This window comes from Amphibalanus amphitrite, unplaced genomic scaffold (genome assembly GCF_019059575.1).
Source record: "Amphibalanus amphitrite isolate SeventyFive unplaced genomic scaffold, NRLGWU_Aamphi_draft 000911F_arrow, whole genome shotgun sequence".
Taxonomy (NCBI): domain Eukaryota; kingdom Metazoa; phylum Arthropoda; class Thecostraca; order Balanomorpha; family Balanidae; genus Amphibalanus; species Amphibalanus amphitrite.
In genome coordinates, this window is record NW_024882405.1 from 176,871 (window position 1) to 199,198 (window position 22,328).

A 22,328-nucleotide genomic window follows, 5' to 3' on the forward strand; every position below is an offset into this window, starting at 1 on the left:
TAAACAAATAGCAGTGACCAGTATCGACATGTGCATGAATGGACCTGGCAAGTCAAACATCATCAGGTCATGTACGGTCGGCGACGTGTAGCGGCAGCTCCTAAAATAGACCACGCCGGCGTAGGCTGGTGACGTCAGCAGCATCCGGACCGTGTCTGGCTGCATGACTCCCGCAAATACCGCTTATTTCTACCTGTGAAAGGCGTGAACACACATCGTGTCAGGGAGTCTGTAGCTATTTTGTACCGACAACGCGCATGAGTTGCTCAAACATGTGTTTAAATTTATATGTGCGAAGTGCTGAACTGATTCTTTGCTTAAGAAATTTTGCTTTGAATAACTGTATTTAAAACATTTCTATAGAGTAGAGCACTAACACATCGATCCATAACACATTGATCGATAATTCAAAACAACCATCGATATTATTAAATAATCATTGATGGTGCCCTATATCATGGTTTGATTTTACTCTGAAATAAAGACATGCATAAATTCAAAACAAATACATGCAGTTGTATATGGATGAGATAATGCATCGTAAAATCGCCTTTCCATCGTTTTGAAAGTTTTAAATCTTCTCCCCCTCCCCAAAAAAAAAAAAACACTCCACAATTACACTTGCATTGACAATAAAAAATGTGCGTTCACAGTTCACACCGTTCATTCCGCAGAATGTTGTGACTGAAATACTCCTACGAGGACCAGTGCCAGTTTTACCCTGCAGTGTGCCGTCAGATGAGTCTGACTGAAATGACGACACCCTCGGGTACGGCGTGGGCTGACCGTGCCCCCCCCCCTCCCCGAGTGCAGACTGGCCTCGCTGAGAGCCGCGGTGACCGGCCCGACACCGTCTGTCGCCGGGGGCTCCTCAGAGTGATGTGACCACCGGCGCTGACCGGATGTGGTGGCACCGACGGCCAGTCGCTCCTCTCCATCGGGAGTCATCATCGGGCCGCCGCTCCGGACCGGCCCGGCCGCGTAACATGTGCGCCACTCCCGCTCAGGAAATGGGCGCATTTGTTCGTGTCAGCGAGCTGCGACTCGCAGGCCGGGAAGAATCCTTACAGCTCATTTGTTTTGATTGTAGTACAAGTCCAAATTTCATTTAAGAAAATTAGACATAAACGTTATTTTATAGAGAGTGAATGTGTGAACAGTGCCATGCATTCTCGGCCTTGACAGAATGCCGTCAGGACGATTGTAATAAATTTCCCTTTCAGTGGATGACTATTTCAAGCATGCTTCAGCATTGTGTGAACTGAATTTTTTATTATTCCAGCACGGAATAATGGAAACGCTTGCAATAAGTCACACTTCATGGCGTGACTTCAGGGCCCCAATTAAACCCATTTTGTTCCTATGGCCGCCATTATTTCATCGTTAACTCGTTAAACGCACTTCCATCAGATAAGTCATTTGAGTGTATATATGCAGCTTGACACACCATGTAACAGCCAAAAACGAAACGGAAGGTTAGTAGTATCTTAGTGCACGATTGCATGAATATTAAATATCATGGCGCATCTACTGTAACAACTTCATACTCATTCACATGCATCATACATACTTATTTCATTGAATGTAACGTTGCAAATGGCTGGTATTCCTGAGTTATTTTTCCAAACAATTAACTTTATTCCCACTTCTCTTAGGATCGGTAAACAAGGATTTCTTTTAACACGCGCACCGACGGGGTTCTGCGCCAACTTAGTACCGACGGGGGGGGGGGGCGGATGACCGACCCCCCCCCCCCCTGAGATCTCGAGAACGAAGCAAGATAGCGACAAGCGGTAAACGGCATCGGATACGCACGGACAAGGTCTACAATTTTTACTAAGGTCATTTTCAGGTCAGGTCAAAGATGACGTCACAGGGGTAAAAAAGTCAAAATGACGGCGCTACATAGATATGGAGAGAGTTTTTCTCGAATAACTTTCGAACTAGTCAAGATAGGAACAAACTAAGGGCATCATCGTGATCCTCCGTCAATCCGCATCGAATGATATGTATGTTGACCTCGAAAGGTCAAGGTCAAAGGTTGACCTCAGGTCACGTGACCTCGAGGTCATCATGTATATCATTCGATGCGCCTTGACGAGCTGAATACAATGAGACCATCCACGCGGCTGTAGCTTGTTCCTGTACGGAGTTATTGGCAAAAAACCTTTGGTGACCTTTGATGACGTCACATGACCTCACAGCTGCCCAACAGCAAAACAGACCTCAAGGTAGTGAAGGTTGATCGTATATGAAGTCATGTATGGTATATGGGGCCATTCCGACCCGTTTTAGTGGTAAAAACAGGGAGTTGATTTTTCCCCCATTGACTTATAAAGGGGAGGTCGAGAAATTGACCTGACCTTAGGTCAACGATATCAAAATTCCAAGATATACAAATTGTAGCTACTAATGACCTTATGACATCCTGCGACTTTCAAAGGCCTTCGACGTCTACTGTAGCTCTGGCACGGTGACAAAGTTGCAAAAAATTGACTTGAGGTTGGGTCATTCAAAGTGACCTGGTGACCTGACCTTAAAAGTAAGGAGGTTCAAACTTGCACACCATGTGTAAAATTAATGAAAGAATAGTCATACCAAATTTCGCGGCGCTATGCGCCGCGGTTTTCCCGCTAATCGCGAAAAACTTCAGGGAGGCGGATATCGGCCCCCCCCCCCCGTCGGTGCGCGTGTTAAAATAATCTAAAAGCAGTTGGCAGTTGTCCTTTTTTCGATGTTCATTATCCTTGTTTTCTTTTTGGCGTTGTTTCTTTTTATCATATTTAGTCAGACACCCTTCTCTACCTACGTCATCGTTCTGTTTTTTTTTTTTTAGGACAATACTGTTTTGCGGGAGCAATACCTAAGTCAATAACAAGCATGCATATATCCAGCACAATGCACACAATTACATTGTATAAGCCATGAAATTATTATGATAATTTCTGGGACCACTTTTACTATTCTGCAGACAATGAATCAGCAATTTCTTTATTATGATAGCACATTCACAGACCAATGTTAAAGGTAGTGTGCCAGCTTTCTTGGACCGTATGGAGTTAATGGCCCAGATAAGGAGAACCGGATTTTTAGAACTTATCCATACCTTCAAAACTCATGGAAACGTCTTAAATTCTTCAAATTTTGAGTACCCCAGTGCGAAATTCGCCCCGACGGGTTGTCGGTCGTACCCCAACCACATTTCACACCACTATGAACAATAAATGCACACACTGAAATCGCTATTACCGATATGCTCATCCAATCAAGTTTCGATAAACCCGTTCATCATCATCTCCTGCGGTTTCGAACACGCCTGTTAGGTGGCTTCTGATGCTCGTCGAGGTCGGAATTTCCAAATACGCGTGGTGCGTCGGGCCGCGCGCTCTGACTTCGGCCAAGAAAAATGCGTCAGCTGATCATTGTCATTTCTGCCACTTGCGTGTGGTGAAATGGGGTCATAACTTATAAGATGGCTTTTTCATATCAATTATTTTACATAAAATCATATTTCAAACCATAAATAATGTTCGACAGCCAAATAAAAGAAACAATACCAATACGGGCTTACAGTTTAAGGCTCGACATTGTGTTGTCTACGATTAGACAGCTGATAACTCATTCCCGTACGTCGTATGGTCGTAACACTAAAATGACCTTTGCTTATTGTCACAAGTGCGCCGCATTCGCGATTGTTGCCCGACGCCTGTTTGCAGGTGAGCCCACTACAGTTGTTATACATATCTAAAAACCGAAAAACTTTTAGGCGAAAAAGGCACTATTCCAGGCCCATTTTTGATTTTTTTGCGATATTAGGTAAAAACAGAAGCTTCTTATCCTAGGAAAAATAAAATGGGAAATCTTTCAAAGGTGGCACACTACCTTTAATCGGGGACGCAGTATACGTACGTGTACCTATGCGTCACTGTGTGTTGAGAATGACGTACGTGGATATTACCACAGAATAATAAAGATATCACAATAGGGCTGCTACGTCAATGGCTGCGAACAAAGTGAAAGGATTTCTATTTTGATTTTTTGCACATAACATTAAAAACGGAGACGGAGTTCATGAAAATCGCCTGGCTGCTTGACGTCTCATTCATTTGCGTCAACAGCTGTCTACTTCGAGTCTACTGCCCGTAGTGATCAGTGTTCTTACGACCGGAACAGCATAATTGACAGTGAGCTGCTTTTCTGAAAATGTAGTGCGCAATTTACCCAGCAGTTTAGGCACAGGAACTGTTTCAAATGTCAATTATAAGCAGACGTTTGACGTTGGCAGAGAACAAAAACGGCCTGCCGTGTAGGACGTTGTGGTGGGCAGCGGGCGCTTGCCGCTAATTTTTCCGCTCCTACCATACATCCACATTCTGCATTCCAAAGAGTACTTGCGTAACATTCTATAAATAATATGTATATGTACAATGTACATACATTCTACACAAAGTCACAGACATGCGGTGTACGGATTGTATGTCTCTGGTACATGTAGCTACTCAGCCTACGTATATGTAATTGCTTCAAAGCTAACACATCATGGGCAGCGTTTCATGTACCAATATATAGGTATTAATCAATATAAGAAAGCGTAGGTAGCAATAATGCCCCGGAAAAAGAGTATAACTGCACACAACAACACCAACGCTGGTGGAGCTGAGAGCCTTGTAGAGGTAGGTCCTCGTGCGGGATAATGGACCTCAGCCTATGTGATGACCAATCAGAGAGCTAATCTGCGTCTGAGAGCGTTCAGGGAGGGCGGCTCACCGGATACTGCCTCCTGATCCGACCACATTAGCATGGCGCCGCCCCCGCCCCCGCCCAGCTTTGGTTTGCGGTAACGCTGCGGGTGTGATGTATTGTATTGACCAGTGTTACACCCGTTTATGGAACCTGCATTCCCGTTTATGGAAGTGTTTACCACTCGAACATAACCGGACATGACGCAAGCCTTATACGGTGTGATTGCCTACGTGCCCAAATAAACAGGCAATGAAGACACACATTTACATAGGCGCCCATCAAACGAATTGCACAAGAATGGTATACCGTACAAAACAAATGGCTTATTCAAGCTGTTTAGTGTCCCCAATAAAAATATGGCACACCTTGTGGGGACATGCTCTTTTCTTATTTCGTCATCAGTTTCTTTTTATTTTTAGCTAAGCACAACTAAAAAAAATCGAATGCATGAATACCTGTTATGTGTTAGAACAGCGAGGATTCCACTCATGAATGACTTTAGATCGATTCATGTCACCACCAATTTTCTCAAAATGCCTCCCTATGGTGTACCTACTCGGGGCAATCACCACAAAGCCTGCAGACCAGTGGACCAGCCGATCGCTCCGTTCCATTAATGCCGGCTGGATAAATCACAAAGACAGGAGCCACTCATACATTCGCGATGGAGTTCATGGCGCCTTCCGTCCGCCGACTGCATGGAAATGCCCCTCATTTCCGCCTCTGGACAACCAATATCACTATCAGGGCACGTAATAGTGAAAACTGACACTATCACCTGCGCCGACCGCCTCGGTGTCCTATTGGATCAATAACCCATTTTTTTAGCAAGGCAGAGAGCATTTTTTGCAGACATTTTTTCCGCATTCACATTAGACGCCGTATTTTCTTCACGGAAGAGCATAGATACGACTTCTAGGTTAATTTTCAATGTGAGCTTTCAAGGGTATACCACAGTAGGTAATAAACAGTTCGTTTGACTTGACCCGTCTCAAAGCAGAGGACGCATAGAGCCAACATCAGTAGAAATCTAGCCATAGAGTGAGATACCGGACTAACTATAGCGCCTTTTCCACAAAAAGACTTTTCCCCGCATCAGACTTCCCACAACGGTTGGATGTAAACGGTTCTTATAGGTGTTACGGTGCTTACTTTCTTTAGCACAAATTGTATCTATTTCATATAAGTAGTAGTACATACATAAACAGTGCATATGATACAGGCCTAACATAATTTTAATTGGATTGAATGATTTAACCGAAACCAACTAACAACTGAAACAATTTGGGAACGTTTAGATAACTTCTTCAAGAGTATTCAGACATGAGAGGGTTGAATTAATCCCTAATGATGACGTGGCACGTGCGTCGTGCAGCGCACAAGTAGCCTTACTTGCACTCGCTGAAGTCATTAACACTTCAAAGAGGAAGAAGCATCAAGCAACTATAGTATAGCAAACTGGACCAGCTTACATAATGTAAAATAAACGTGTCCTGAACGTCTCATCATCCGGGAAAGTAAGTCTATCTATCGCTTCGCCAGGTATGGACCTGGACGACTTAAAATCAGCATCCTGATAAGACATCAACTATGACATGCGTTTCATTATTTAATTTTATTTTCACCGACTCCTGTGTGGCGATTTGTTATTGGCGAGCTTCCTTAATCCTTAATTTTGTGCTTCAGTTGTACATGGTGCAACATGAATACCTACGTTTGTAAGAGAATAACGATAACTTTTGTTTCTTCATTCTTCAATCACGCCTTGTCAACAACCCGTTTTACGTACATACCTATACCATGATTCAGTGAGTCTGTGAAAATCGTAATTTTAACATGGCATATTGGTCATAAGTTCATAACACGTATTTGTGTAAGTTGATAGTGCAGGTAGATGTATAGTTACAGTATGCCTATTCCTTATATACACACAGACACAACTATAACTACATATAGGTAGGTACCTATCAAAGCACAACTTCAACTTATATTGTATAGGCATACCTACATCATTTGCATGGCGGCTACAGTGTCCGACCAGTGAACGCTGTGAGCGGCGGCTCAGCTACGGGCTCAGCGAAAATGGGCCAAACTGGCACAAAACAAGCCTCTCTCGAACAAACGACAGATTCTATCTTATCTAACACCAGCCCGTCGGTTGCAACGGGCTGCTGTTCGAATTACCCACAAATGGGTGGGACGATATTTCGGCTGCATACAACAATGCTGCTCGCCACATTGCCATCCCCACCGCGCCAGCGTGGCAGTTTGCACTTTGCAGCGCTGTCAGAGCGACTGTGTTTGTGGCACACCAGCTCTGTCGGTCCTCAACCGCTGCTCCGCACGGTACTTCGCGGTACAACCTGATCCGACCCACCAGCCGCCGCAGTTTCCGCCTGCGCGGTATACGCCATGCACCTAACCGTGCTGGGGAGCCTGGCTATGATAGTGGCCGCACAGGTGAGTGCTAAGTTATTCCATGATCGATTGAATTTGCATGAAGAGGGCATATGCCTCTAGGTAACGTTTATGACTCGGGTTGTTTCTACAGTAGGTACCGAGGGCGAGACCTAATAATTGCATCGTTCCTAATAATTGCATAACCTGCATAACTTCCGCTGCAATGGTCCGTTAACTACTAGGTATAGATACATACAACTCGGGTCACAAGCTCAGTCGCCACCCACTTAAGTCTGCCTTTACCAACCGCGCTGACCGTGTAAACGCATTCGTGGCCTTAGTTTGGACACGACACGTTCACCAGAGAGCCCGGTTACAGGTGGGGAGGGGCGAGCACGCCGAACCGATCGTACCGGACGGTGGTACAGATGACCGAACATGCACCGGCGCCGGACCCGAGGACTGTGGCAGAGGAGCTGAGTCGGCTGAACACTGGACCGCTTCAACACATACGAAAGAGAAGGTGATAATGCACATCGGCGGGGTCAGCGACGATATCGCAAAGTGGTTTCTAGGCCATGGCAGATCAATTTTGTCGATGCTAAGGGGCTTCCTTTCGTCACAGCTATCTTTTTTTAGGCTAAGGAAAGGGGTGCGACTGCCCTCTTGTCGCTTCGCCCCCCATGCGGAAAGAACGAGGCGGCTGTGCGCCGTTATAGGATGCAAGACAGTTACAGGACCCAATTCTATAAGGTCTCAGGTTAGCTGGTGACTCCTGAGGTTTGCTGGTATTGAGCATTGAGCACCTGATCGGTTTCAACCCCTCATTCCCTCATCACTGAGGACCTCCGGGATTTAAGGGAGCCTGATGCTTTTCCATTCCAACTGATGGGGAGGCCACTACGTCATCCTTTATTCAGGCAAAAAAGTACTGTTTTGGGTAAGACCCAGTAAGCATGCCGACGTCGGCCCAACGTCGACAAACATCGGGGTGACGTCGGCATCTCGGCATCGGCATGCCGACGTCGGCCCGACGTCGGACCAAACCTCGGCACGACGTCGGCTGGATGTCGGGTATGCCCGCATGTACCGACGTCCAGCCGAGGTCCAGCCCACGTCGGGCCGACGTCGGACCGAGATCAATTGCTGAGGTCCAGCCGACGTCAGGCCGACGTCGGGGCGACGTCGGACCGACATCGACCGCTGTTTTGACCGTCAAAATAATATAAAATGCATATTTCATGTTTCATAAAGAGCTTCTGTATTCAAAATATCCTCAGGAAAGTCAAATCTTCCTCCACGCCGCAACCCCTGATCCGTACTGGACGGGAAACTTTATCCCATTTGGGATTGCCCGTAAGCCGAGCTCGCCCGTAGCCGGGTGCGGTAAGTGCTTGGGGGCTGCTCGGGCCTATCATTTGGTCAGGCTCAGCCCCGGCAACTCACCAGGGCCGGGCCCAGTTCATATAGAAAGGCCAGTCGGCAAGTGTCACCTTGCCAAAGTGCCCGACATATCAAAGGGACACTTTTGGAAACGTTGGTGCAGGTGTGTAAGGGTGACTATATGAAATTGAATCCATTAGTGGGGTCGCCCTTTCCAATAAGTGTCACGTAACAGCAATGGGATTCTAGGTACCTATATGAACTGGACCCAGGGTGCTCGCCAAGACCAATGTCTCCATCCTATCATCATTCCGGCTCTGAAATGGTCTTGTCAGACCGAAAGGGCATAACGCCCAACAAAACAAACCGAATTTGCCATCTGGCTGCGTGGTGTAGTGGTTAGCGCACTAGCCTCGCGTTCAAATGACACGGGGCTCGTATCCCAATCCCGTCGCCGGCTGATGCTTTTGGCGCGTTGTCCCAGTAAACATGCCGACGTCGGTGACTGGGGGGTTCGAATCCCTCCGCCGGTTGATAGCCGATAGGTATTTTTGGCGCGTTGTCCCAGTAAACATGCCGACGTCGGCCCCGTCGGTCCAACGACATTGACAAATGATCTTGTCAACCTCGGCAAACGATCTCGGCCCGACGTCGGCTGGACGTCGGCTGGACTTTGGCTGGACGTCGGTACATGCGGGCGTACCCGACGTCCAGCCGATGTCGGGCCGAGGTTGAGCCGACTTTGGGCCGACGTCGGGCCGAGCCTCGGCCCGATGTCGGGCCGACGTCGGCATGTTTACTGGGGAAGCATTGATCTATTTGCGATTGCGAACGCGATCTTCCGCTAACATTAAAATAATTCAACTTGGGTGTCTAGACGCCGTCACCTTCCCAAAAATAGATTTGCTGCCATGTCATATAATAATGAATTGTTTAATATTTTGCAGAATGTGAACGATAATTTTCATTTCACAATTCGTAACAACGATTCCTATTGCCTATATAATATTACCCACGTACGTACCTATTTAAATATTTCCATTCAGAAGTCCCATGTCATTGAAATAGCACATTCAAAAGTTTCCTGTGTTTTACCTTCACATCAAGCTTCATTTTCCCAACCTTGAATCAATTCAGAAACACGCGGTGGCGCATTGAATTTTCCCGGGGAATTTGGCGCGCGGGGAAGTTGCTGGGTTTGGGTAGTGGATACCGGCTGTGAGGTCTAGATTTATATATTTTTAAAGAAAGAACCAGTCTTGCTAACATGGCAGAAGTAATGGAGGTAAGAAAACCATTATGTTATTTGATGAGACGTCGATGCTTTGCCTGGTTTGAGCTGGCATACCTGCGCCATGAATGTCAACACGTGGTCTCAATGCGTAGTTCTAATGATATTTGAAATATAGCTTATTTGTCGAAGTGTTTCTTTATCTGTTACATTCTATGATCATATGACTGTGCATCATGCTGCCTCCTGAGTAGCACCAAAAATTAATTCTTAAATGACTGGCCTGTGACTGAACTACAGGCCAGTCAGTTTGACGTCTGTTCCGTGCAAGCTCTTGGAGTCGATCATCCGCGACCGGCTTATGGCACACCTTAAGTCAGAGAACCTGATCAATGACGCCCAACACGGATTCCGTCCAGGGAGGTCCTGCTCTACTCAGCTGTTGCTAACGATAGAAGATTGGAGCAGCATGATTGAGGGCAACCGACCTGTCGACGTCATATACCTAGACCTGGCCAAGGCGTTCAACACAGTCCCACCTAGACGACTGCTGAGGAAAGTTGAAGCTCACGGCATCGGAGGCAAGATTCTGAGATGGATCGGCGCATTCTTGGAAGGACGGAAGCAGCGAGTCACTGTTGGGAGCAGCAAGTCAGACTGGGCTCCTGTACCAAGCGGTGTTCCACAGGGTTCAGTCCTTGCTCCACTGCTCTTCACGCTGTACGTGAACGACCTGCCGGAGCCGCTAAGCTGCGGGATAAAGATATTCGCCGACGACAGCAAACTCTATAGACCTATCTGCTCTCCGTCCGACTCGGCATCCCTGCAGGAGGACCTGAACGCGGCACTTCACTGGGCAGACAGGTGGCAGCTGGCATTCAACCCTGGAAAGTGCAAGGTGCTCCACATCGGCGGAGGCAACCAGCACCACACATACCGGATGGGGGGAACTACAGTCGCGGAGTCGGATGTCGAGAGAGACCTTGGCGTCCTCATGGATACCCAGCTCAAATTCCGGAAGCAGGCTGCTGCGGCCGTAAGGAAGGCAACACAAGTGATGGCAGTGATTCGTCGGTCCTTCCACCTTCTTGATAAATCAACCCTCCCCCTGCTCCTCAAGGCCCTTGTCCGACCCCACCTTGAGTACGGGAACCTAGTGTGGGGTCCCTTCAACCGGGCGGACCAGCGGCTGGTAGAGCGGGTGCAGAGGCGGGCGACCAAGCTGGTTCCCGATCTTCGACACCTCCCGTATCGAGAGCGTCTGAAAGTGCTGCAGCTACCAACGCTGTACTACAGACGGAGGCGTGGAGATATGATCGCGGTTTATCAGCTGCTCCGCGGTGGACTTGACATGGACCCTCGCAACTTCTTCGAGATGGCAGCCGACAGAACTCCTGCTACAAGAGGACACCAATGGAGACTAGCCAAGCCGCGAGCGGTCTCCAGGATTCGGCGCAACGCGTTCTCCATCCGAGTCATCAACGACTGGAACAGCCTACCGTCAGTGGTCGTCGCATCCGACACCCTGAACCAATTCAAAAACCGGCTTGACGCTCACTGGGCACACCATGCACACGACATCCCTCACGCAGATGAATAGTCAGACGCACGAGGAGCTCGACTAGAAAGGTTTCTAAAGGCCTAGTCTGGCCTATCCAAATTCTGTACTTCGTAAGTAAGTAAGTAAGTAAGTTAAATGATTTATTCTCTCTCTGCAGTGTTTACAGAGCTTGTTTCCGCTGTTACTTTGCCTCCATTGATCTTCATCATCAGCTTTTCCCCTTCTGAATCCACGCTCCACTGAGTTAAAAATCTTTCAACCAAATGGGGCATTTATAGTGGAATTATTGCTTTCTGTTCCTGATTTGTTTCAATACTAGCATGGCGATTCAAAGAACAGGTTTGAGGTTCCCAATCTGGCAGTCATAAAGCAGGCATCACACTTGTTTTATGTAACCAAGGAGAGGTGCTATGCCCAGAGGGGTGTTCACGGGCACCGCACACTGCTGCGTGCGCTGTGTGCGGTGCGTCCAGCAGGCGTGGGGGTAGGGGATGGGTAGGCGGTTCTGACGTCACGGCTGCGTGCGGTGGACGGTCCGCTGTGGCCAGTCCCGACCGGCCACAGCGATCGCTGTGTGCGGTGACGGAAGGCTGACGTAGGGACGCAGTGGGCGGAGCTTGGAGGCTGTGTGCGGTCCGACCGCACACAGGGCCCGTGAACAGAGGGCTGAGATGATTTCTAATCAAACCAAACATAACCTAATCAAACCTGACCTGATCCTACCTACAACCTACAGGGTACAGGCTACAACCAACACAAACAAAGTGTTTGTGATTGAAGATTTCCAATGGTTTTGTGATTTGGTTGCATATAAAGATGCTAGCATTGCTGTAATTGCACCTCATAAATCTAGCATTTTTTACATATCAGTGAATGTTACAGTGGATGGTCATGGTGCTTGTCCTCTCCCAAGTCAGGAGTATCAAAATGCATCTACCGTTACAGTAGCATCATCTAAATTGCCGTGACTTGGTCGTGCAATATGCTGCTGAGTGTGATGCTACTGTCTTCTCTCAGTCACCATTCATCTTACTGTGATTGATGAATGCGCCAAGGTTGATAGAGCTCTCATCAGCATTTCAGATCCTCTTTGACCCTGCCAAACATCAGTCTTGCTGTTGTCTTTGTTCTTTCATAATGCCTTACATTACCTTCTGTGTTGAATTGTGTGATTGTTTTTGTTCTCAGGTTGTGAATGCTGATGCTGCGGCTGGAGATGCTGAGCTCCTCAAAGCCAAGAAGGATGAAAAGGTTTCACCAGAAGAGATGACTTCCAAGGACTACTACTTTGACTCATATGCCCACTTTGGCATCCATGAGGTGAGTCACTAGAGAATTACCTAGCAAATTTAGCACATTTTGCTGCTTAGTGCAATTTTATGACCATGACTTACTGGTTAGGCATCTGGCTTGATGAGTAGGTATGCATGCTTATAGGTACCACTCCTTGATGATTGATGTCTTATAGTTCAGGTATGATATCCAACCAATATAGGTAGTTGAAAAGAAATTGATGAACTGAGCAGGACTGTCAGGGTTGATATGTGCCAGGTTTTTGCATAGGCACCTACTGTCTTGTCAGCCTTTCAGTGAGACACAACTAGGTTATGTTCTGGGGCTGCACTTGAAGGAGCTTGATTTTCTCTTTTAATTTTGTTATTGTTAATGTCAGGAAAAAGAATACCAGGAAAGTCAAACTATTTGTAAGTAACTTTGTATAAATCATGTTTTGGGCACTATTGATTAAAAAAAGGTACCGAGATACCAGGCAGCTCTATATTGCTGCAGCATTCCAAAATTGTATTTTGGTTGTGTGTGCCAGCAGCAATAATTGCTGCCACAATTTGTGTGCTTTATTGAAGAAAAAAAATGATGTCACCTAGGGGACAATGTCTTTTTCTTCTGTACAAAAATTGTCTATTTGGATTTTTGGGATGGACAGATTTGTCCTACTGCCTTGCTTCTACCGCATCCACCGTACTTTGTACAAACATTTTATCAAACGGACACGTCCTCTGCCGCTCCCTGCCGTGCGGCTGCACCTTGCCACCCGTAACATTCCGATGCAGAGAGGAGCGGTTCAATGCACCCCACTGCAGCTGGCACTGTGACGCAGCACACCATGTCGACACCAGGACCGGCCGGAAACGTACCGGTGCGATCCGGCCGGGGGTGTTAGAGCGGGGGAGGGGGGAATTCGAGGGGAGTTGGGTGACAGTTGCAGTGCTGTCCCGTGACCCAGAACACAGGGCACATAGCTAACGCCTCGGCTTGGACCGCGACCGTGAAAAAGATTTGACATTTTTTTTCGAACGTTGTTTAAGGTTCTACTTGTCTTCCGCTGAAAAACCTGAGATCGATTAACTGAGAAAATAAATAATTCATGTAACATTGCTCTTATTTTTTCACTTTTAAATGATCGTTGACTGCATGCAATTACATGAAATTAATAACACAACTGGATTACCATGGATGTCTCTTACTTGGGACTAATCACTTGTTTTATGCAGGGAGAATGGTCCTCTCAAATAATGCGCTCGATATCCAAACTGCAGAGGTGTGATCTGCCCCACAGCCGTCCCATCCACGTCCGCTCTTCACCTCATCATTTCCTGTGGCGACCGTCCAACACAGCTCACCTTTCCCCCCCTCCCCCCCCTCCCACCCCCACCCACAGGAGATGCTGAAGGACGAAGTGCGCACGCTAACCTACCGCAACTCGATGTACCACAACCGGCACCTCTTCAAGGACAAGGTTGTGCTGGACGTCGGCTGCGGCACCGGCATCCTCTCTATGTTCGCCGCTAAGGCAGGCGCCAAAAAGGTCATCGGCGTCGACTGCTCCAACATCGTCGACCACGCCAAGACCATTGTCAAGGCCAACAAACTCGACCACAGTACGTGCTGGAGGCGACAGGAAGTGGGTTAGATGTGGAAGAAGGATAGTCGCTGTATCAGTTTTGGTATTTCGGAGATCGATTTAGAGTTTGATATGACGTGACGGTCCTGTCGTGATAAATGATACGCCGGGCCCGGCCATTGGCCTATGTAATTTGTGGAGGTGACGTTGTATTTGATAAATTACTATCAATTCCTGGTATCGCATACAGCTTTGATCCTTCTTTTAAATAATTCACGGTTCGATGGTCTTACGTTCATTTTGCTTGAGTAATACGCTTTGCCTGCCCGTGGAAATTTGCAATGAATTGATTCGATCCACCCTAACGTGGTTTTACGTAGCAAAGCTTACGTAAGTTTGTATTATCTTTATTGACGATTAATGATCAACGGGCGTACTCTTTGTTGCTTTTTCCGAACTTGAGATAAGATTTAAAAGCTCCTCTCCTAAAATGGCTCGGTTCTCTCGACTTTTTAGGCCGATCGTCGATTTCTTTGTCGATTAATCCCACGCATGTTATCCCTCCAGTCGTTGAGATAATGAAGGGTAAGATGGAGGAGATCACCCTGCCAGTGGAGAAGGTGGACATCATCATCAGCGAGTGGATGGGCTACTGCCTCTTCTACGAGTCCATGTTGGACACGGTGCTGTACGCCCGCGACAAGTACCTGGCCAAGGACGGCATGCTCTTCCCCGACCGCGCCACACTCTTCATCACAGCTATCGAGGTGAGCTCTATCGCTGCCGACGATCTCACTCATAAAATAAACACGTTTAGACATGTAGCTCCGTAATTACGAGTAATTGGAGTTTACTACAATTGGTGTTACTTGACATCTCATCTAGTATGCGGTCAACTCATCGGATAAATGTGACAAATTAGGTACGATCTGATGGTACCTTATGTGTCACATTTATCCTATGAGTTGACTGAATACCAGATGAGGTGGACGTTATTCGTATCGCTTACCCCCGTTGCTACCTTTCCACAGGATCGGCAGTACAAGGACGACAAAATCAACTGGTGGGACGACGTGTACGGCTTCGACATGAGCTGCATCCGAGAGGTGGCCGTCTCAGAGCCGCTGGTCGACGTGGTCGACCACAAACAGGTCGGTATAGCCCTCGGCTGTCGGCTGCGGATGGTTCTATATCCTGGTCACGCGCTGCACGGTATACGGGCTACGTGCTGGCCAGGATGGAGACATTTCGGGCTGGGTGCGAAATGACCACAGCGGTCAACCTAATGCGCCGATAAATAAACTCAACAGCAAACAAACATCGGGCTTATTAGCGCGACAGTAAGACCAGTATAGCGCCTCTTGGGGCGACTAACGGAGCGAGCGAGGGGGTGAGTCTTGCACGTGCGAAATTTCGAGGGGGTACCTCCAACTGACTTGTGCACGGCAACCTACTGACCGGTTTCTAGCGATGTGCCAAATTTGAGCACAATCGGCCCAGCCGTTCTCGAGATCTGGGAGCGGCACCCTGCACGTGCGCACGTGCAAAATGGGTCCCAACTGACTTGTGCACGGCACCCTACTAGCTGGTCCCTAACCGTGTACCAAATTTGACCGCCATCGGTCCAGCCGTTCTCGAGATCTGGAAACGACCCCTGCACGTGCGCACGTGCAGCAGCACGCCAATTCTGGCACATGGATATGCAGTGCCTAGTGGGTGCCTACCTACATGCCAACTTTCAGCGCAATCGGCCAAGTAGTTACCGAGATATTGCAACAATTACAAAAGTGACACCTCTTCGTTTTGCACGTGGCACGTGCATAAGGGGTCACCCACATGCATCGGAAATAGTCCAATACTTGGTAGAAGGAATGAAGCTACCCTACAAAAATTACCGCATGTAAATCGGTCAAGTGGTTGCTGAGATATAAGCCTCGCAAAAGCGTCCGCACGGCCGGCCGGCCGGCCGGCCGGCCGGCCGGCCGGCCGCTCATACTCAGAAATTTCCGTTAATCTAAGGAAAGACTACGCTCGCTTCGCTCGCTCCGTAATCAAATCAATATTATGGCGTTTTAAGTCGTATATATAGGTATGTACGAGCTATGAAGAATACTAAAATCGTACGAACGTTTAGAAAACTATTGCTGACTTTGGTGCTCCGATCTTCGGCGGATTTGAGATCGATTGACTTACTGCGTTGCCCACGTCCCTGCCTTTGCCTTTGGGCATAGTGCGCTTAGCAGCCTGTCTTTAGACTTCAAGCCGCCGATCAGTAAGGCCCAAGACTGCAATCTGCCGGATAGTGCAGTACCGGCGAGTTTTTATTGTTCGATCGTGGTACCTGTCCGTGCCGAATATATCCCAGTAGGCATCATCCGAGCGGTATCGGCGAGCGGCGCGCTCCCTCGGTGTCTGTATATCCGCCAGTAAGTGGCCGCCGGGGCCGCCCGCGAGCCGCCGTCTGTGCGCGGGCGGCCGGCGGCGGCGATCAGCCGTGACAGGCGGCCGATGCCCGTCAGACCCTCCGCCGCCCCAGAGAGCGTATCTCGGCGGCCCGGAGTCGGCACACATGGCAGCAGGTCTCTGGAGACCGCCGCCCGTCTCGGCACGCCGGTGTGGGTTTTGTGCCGAGGCCGACAGTCATCCCGTATTGGCAGAGGCGCCACGGACCGCACCCCGGAGACAATAACCTGAGTGGCGTGCGCCCGACGGACGATTTTTTGCCGATTGGGAATGCTGACTGAGAATTGTGCTGTAAATCTGTGTTAGGAGAGTTATTAGACGGGTGTTTATTTCGGTTTGCGTGCAATAGTCTTATTGGGATAAGACCGCGCAGTTTCGATGCAATAAAACCACAGGGGTTGCGAGGATCGGTCAGGTTTGACGTTTCTTGGGTCATGTATAGCTCCAATATTGCCGTGACAGAACAGAACCTCATGTAGCTGTGCTATATTCGAAATATTCTTGTGTAACTTTTTTCTTGAGTCTAAAAGTTAATCTGATATGTTTCCCAGTGTCCGTACGATCAATTTGGCTGGTCTCCCACCTTTATTACATGGCCGTTTTAATACTGGAAATAATACTTCAGCTGCCAGGTTCTCGGCATAACACCTCAGTGTTTTCAGACTATTGCACTGCAGCTGATGCCCTTTGCTCGGTATAGTTCGCGTCAGACCTTTACCGCTCCTCTTCTGAACGAATACCCCGGTTTCTAGCCTCCAATCTGCATTTACCCTCCACTCTGTCTCTTTCGACCTCCGCCCTGTCTCTGACCTCCGCCCTGACCTCTGTCGGCAGGTGGTGACCAACTCGTGTCTGCTGAAGGAGGTTGACCTCGCCACCATCACCAAGGAGGAGCTGGCCTTCTCCGCGCCCTTCAGCCTCCAGGTCCGCCGCAACGACTACGTCCAGGCCTTCGTCACCTACTTCAACGTCGAGTTCACCAAGTGTCACAAACGCGTCGGATTCAGCACAGGTAAGCTGCGCATGCAGGACGCTTTAGATGTGCGACAGTTGGGCAGTCATCGTTACAGGGTTTTATCGACTTTCAGAATATCTCGGTATGTGATCAATCGTTACATTGTCCGTAAAGCAGAGCTCTGTCTGCGTGTGTTGTGTCCCGTTACCCGGGCAGTCGGCCGTATGCATAGGTCGGCGTTCGGAGGAGTCATTATGCGCGGCTTATTGTCCGAGTGCCGCCGCCCGCCGGACGGTATGGTTATTGCTCATCTGGGGCCGCTGTTTGCCGGTGTTGCCGTGACCGCGGCCGGCCGGTGTGGGCACTGGTAGGCGGAGGGGGAGGGAGGGCAGACTGATTCCCCGACCCGGTCCCCGGTGACTCATTAGAATCTGCTCGGTCCGCGCCGACCGCCTTATGCCGGCAGAGGCGGTGTTTTCGGTGTGATAGTTGGCGTTGTCCAGGGAACATAAGCTGGCCAGCCGTAATCGTGTGTACAAGAGCCCTTCTGACGCTGGATGTTATATATTTATGTGGTGTGTATATCTCAGAAGCATGGCAAAGCCGATACGAGAGGCATAGGACGCAGCTGATACCGACGTCATGGTGCTTAAGACATGTTATAGGATCTCGATTTCCAAAAGTTGCAGTAATGAACAAGTGTGAGCTCTGTATGCACCTATAATACCTAAAGCCCTCAGCTGAAGACGTCACATCTGACGTCACCAATAACTAATCCTAGCCCCTCACAATACACTGGCCGGGCAACAATTTGGCGTGTTATTTTTTTATATAAAGTTCCTCCTTAAAGTTATTTAAGTTCCTCCAGTATATACCTTCCGTTGCTGGACGTACCCCACTGATGAACCCATTGTGACACTTGACGTCTGTTGTATTTGTGATGGCCCCGTCCAGGGTCCCGCTTGTAACATATCTCAGTGTTGCATGTGTTATGTGCCAGCGTTAGGATGCTTTCTGTTTACTACCGCTGTCTTAATGTGACTGGAAAATCATACCTGTGGAAATTGAGATAATCAGTGACTGTCCACGAGGGCGTTGTTTCGTTACTGTCCAGTGTCCAATGTCATGAGAAAGATATGGAAAATATTGCTTGTTTGGACATCTCACAATTCATCCCTCATTTTAGCCTTTACCGTGTTGACTGGTTGTCGCTCCCAACAGGTATGATTTTCCAGTGCGCCTCTCCCGCCCGTGCGCCCTCCCCCGCCTATAGCGGAGTCGCCAGCTGACTGCGTCCCGTTCTGACCTTACAGCGCCAGCGGCGGCCTACACCCATTGGAAGCAGACAGTGTTTTATATAGACGATACCATAACAGCCAAGGTTGGCGAGACGATCGAGGGAGTGTTCTCGTGCTCGCCGAATCCGCGTAACAACGTGAGTACCGGGCGCCGTCGCCGCGACCCTGACCCGGCCGCCTGACCTGACCCTCAGCGCCGGAGGCGCGCTACACCCACTGGAAGCAGACGGTTTTCTACACGTCCGATTACCTAACGTGCAAAGTGGGCGAGACCATCGACGGTGTGTTCTCCATGAAGCCCAACGCTAGGAATAATGTGAGTGACCGGTGGCGAGCTGTGTCGGTGGAGGAGTGAGGGCGACCGACGTAGGTGGTGGCCCCCCAGGGACCGGTCAGCCGAGGGAGGGACGAGCGACGGTGACGGTCTATTCCTCCCACGGGACGGGGGTGAGACTGAACGGACGGTGGGAGGGTGGGCAAGGAGGGACAAAGTATGGAACGATTGTCTGTCTGTTAGCTCAGGGGCGGCGCGGAATACGTTATTGCGAACAGCCGCGTCCGTGCGGTTCTTTTCATTTCATTCTAGCACCATTGGGGGACATGACTCAGATCACTTTCGGGGCCATTCATACACGAGTCATATTTTCATTTTCCTGGAAAGTCATGACCAATTCTTGAGCAAGGGAAGGAGTAACGAAATTGAAATATAGTTCGGCTACACATGCCGTAAATGAATCATTTTAAATTCCATTCTGATCTCGGATTGCCCTGCTCCTACCGAAGATTTATGAGAGCTCATTGTTCATCAGTTATCCCTATGTATGCCTACAGAAACTGATGTCCAGGAGAGAAAATTAGGCACCGTCCGTATGTAAATTTGATGTAGTTCTGCAATTTTGTTTCTGAACCTGGGATGAACTAATAGTTTAGATGAACTTCCTGAGATTGTCTAGAGTACTTAATCTGGACATGAGCTCGTTTCCGGTACAATGAGACGGCTGGCGTCGAGTGAACAATGAGCGTGGTCATCTTTCATGGAGCCGCAGGATGTAACCGTTCAAGAGGATTTTCTCTGAATATTGCCGATTATTTGCGGCGTATGCTTGAACAATCGTTAACGTTTTTTTACTTCGATATCGAGATCCAACTTATTGGATCCCTTGGAGCCCCTTGGCTGAATGAGCATGAAGGTTATTTGAAAAAGCCCTCCGGTTTAACCAAGCAGTCGGCGACATTGGGAAATGCGGTGTTTTGTGGCGACGCTTTGCAAGAATTTGTGAGCGCAGTCAGGTTTCACGGCGCCTGTATAGCTCTGTGTCGCTCTGAACAGCAGAGGTCATTTAGCTTATTTTCTCGGGAGGCGGCACCATTTTCCGTTTCTGGCCGTCGGTTTGTGTGACCGTAGCGCGTGGTTCGCCCATTTCCGCTTGAGACAGCTTTGTCTTTGTCTGTGGTTGGCAAATGTCATTACGGGCGACGGCTGAGGCCCTCTGCAAAATGTGGCCTCGCCTGCCCAATGATTTCCCTGTGGGACGCTGGCGCGACTTGCGCCCATTCTGTTCGGACGGCCACATTACGTCCATTCGAAACACAAACTCGGATACCGTGTACGATCCTCGCGCTGGCAGATATGCCCGCCGGCGATGTTCGGTCCGAAACAGTTTTGTGTTCGACTGTCCGCGAGCCAAGGGTCGTTCGGGGCCCGCCGATGGCCGCTTGGTGAGCTGAATGGACATTGCAGATGTTAAACCAAACTATGTTCAGTCTCAAGTGCGCTGAAAGGCCATGAGCGGAACGCCGTATCAGGGAACGCGAATTCCTTCCCGGCAAGTTTCTAGCTGTTGGTGAAGTCTGACTTTCTATGTCAGTGAATGCGACGGACAGTAGACAGCGCATTGCGTGATAGCAGAGTGCTGACCCTGACCTGAACTAGCCGCCGGGACAAGTCATTAATATTTGGTCTGGTAGCCGAATCCATAGACGTCCTATGTGACAGGTGTAGTCCCGCCTCTGTGTACCCGAACGAGTCGCCAACCGAACTCAGGGGGTATCCTGGCTCGGTCGCCGGCCCCTAGGGTGGCTGATCTTGCCTGAGATCAAAGCCGCGTATTCGTGGCTGGCTGAGTCATCGAATCAACCTTACCAATCGACTAATGATAAATTCATGAGCGCCTGATGAATTGGCAGGGCAGATTAAGTGCGTTGAAACGTTAGCAGTACTGATGCCCTTGCTGACAGTGCCCCTTTTTCATCCAATTAGATGGTTAACCATTTTCGCTTCTTGTTTCAACCGGGTCATAAATTTGCTTCCCCCGTATGCATTCGCTGTTCATAATGTCATTGTTAACGTGCAACTTTTAAGCCCCGTCTGTTAGGTATCTCCCACAATTCACTGAGATTCTTGTCCTCGTCCAACCCTAAGACTCTAAACTCGCCGGGTGAGCTTTTTGTCAACTTGCTTGCCTGCAACCTGCTGTCAGCCCCGCCCTTTCTGTCATTAATTCGCCAATGCTCCCCCTGTCACCCGCCTTCACCTGTCCGGCGCACGTCTGTAGTGTTTTAACGCTGCTCCGCCGTTGTTCTCAGCGTGACCTGGACTTCAACATCAGCCTAGAGTTCCACGGAGAGCTGTGCACCGTCAAGGACAACAGGAGCTACAAAATGCGCTAAGGATACTTAGGTGAGACCATGGTGATATGTGAGCACGACATCCGGGCTATTTCGTGGTTCATTGTTTCATTTACTTGTGATAAATGCAGGGCACAAATAGCTGCTTACTACTGGCATAAAAATAAATACGACTGTTGGACATGCGTAAGAACTTGTGAAGCGTATGGAGGGAATTAAGCCCATGGGTTCGGCTAACAGATATATCCTCCCGTCACAGAGGACTTCCAGTCGCGGTGCGCGCCGCCCGGTCCGCCGACGTTCCGGCCGTCGTCGCCCCGCAGCGAGCAGCCAGAAGCGCGGGCGTCACACGGCAGTCGCAGCTCCGACCGGCCCCGAGCGGCGCGAACGCTTTTGAAACGTGTACTTGGACCGTCGTGGATGTATGGGGACAACCGACCCCTGAAACGATACGTTCCTCTCTGGCGTCGGTCGACTTTGGACGGATTTTCTCTCGCTGGCCGCCCTGTGTACGGTCCTCGCTGACATGTCAGACGGTTGTCGCGCTGTTGATGGTTCGGTCCGCGGCAGTCCCGCCGCTGACTGGCGGTGAGGCGGCAGCGGCCGGGCCCGCCGCTGGCGCGCGCACTAGTTACGGGTCGCCACGGCCCGCCTGCTGTGATGTAGTTCCGCACAGTCCGCGCGTCCCGCCCGACCGCACTCCGGCCCCCCATTCGGCGGCGGCCGCGCGCTGGGCCGCCGCATACTATGTGCTCGTGCTTTCGTCATCAATAAACCCATAAAGTAGACGCGCTTGTGTAGCTGTG

At 49.2% G+C, this 22,328-nt stretch overlaps 1 protein-coding gene across 3 annotated transcripts; it reads left to right on the forward strand.

Moving 5' to 3' along the window:
- The first annotated feature begins 9,644 nt into the window (after nt 1-9,644).
- On the forward strand, nt 9,645-22,310 carry LOC122367969 (protein arginine N-methyltransferase 1-like). Of its 3 annotated transcripts, none has more exons than XM_043341541.1 (9): nt 9,645-9,811; nt 12,507-12,638; nt 13,996-14,215; nt 14,746-14,945; nt 15,210-15,329; nt 17,476-17,653; nt 18,910-19,031; nt 21,481-21,574; nt 21,782-22,310. In XM_043341541.1, the coding sequence occupies exons 1-8, from the start codon at nt 9,794-9,796 to the stop codon at nt 21,562-21,564; spliced, it is 1,074 nt and encodes a 357-aa protein (XP_043197476.1). In that variant the 5' UTR covers nt 9,645-9,793; the 3' UTR covers nt 21,565-21,574; nt 21,782-22,310. The 3 variants fall into 3 exon arrangements, 2 of the variants coding, with proteins under 2 accessions (XP_043197476.1, XP_043197475.1); XM_043341540.1 differs by lacking the exon at nt 18,910-19,031 and adding an exon at nt 19,089-19,210 and having other exon boundaries at nt 9,652-9,811; XR_006254156.1 differs by having other exon boundaries at nt 9,668-9,811; nt 18,910-19,210.
- The last annotated feature ends 18 nt before the right edge of the window (nt 22,311-22,328 follow it).

Coding starts and splice junctions, on each gene's coding strand:
- LOC122367969 (XM_043341541.1), top strand. Junction 12,639..13,995: donor CCCACTTTGGCATCCATGAG/GTGAGTCACTAG, acceptor CCCCACCCACAG/GAGATGCTGAAGGACGAAGT. Junction 17,654..18,909: donor ACGCGTCGGATTCAGCACAG/GTAAGCTGCGCA, acceptor CTGACCTTACAG/CGCCAGCGGCGGCCTACACC.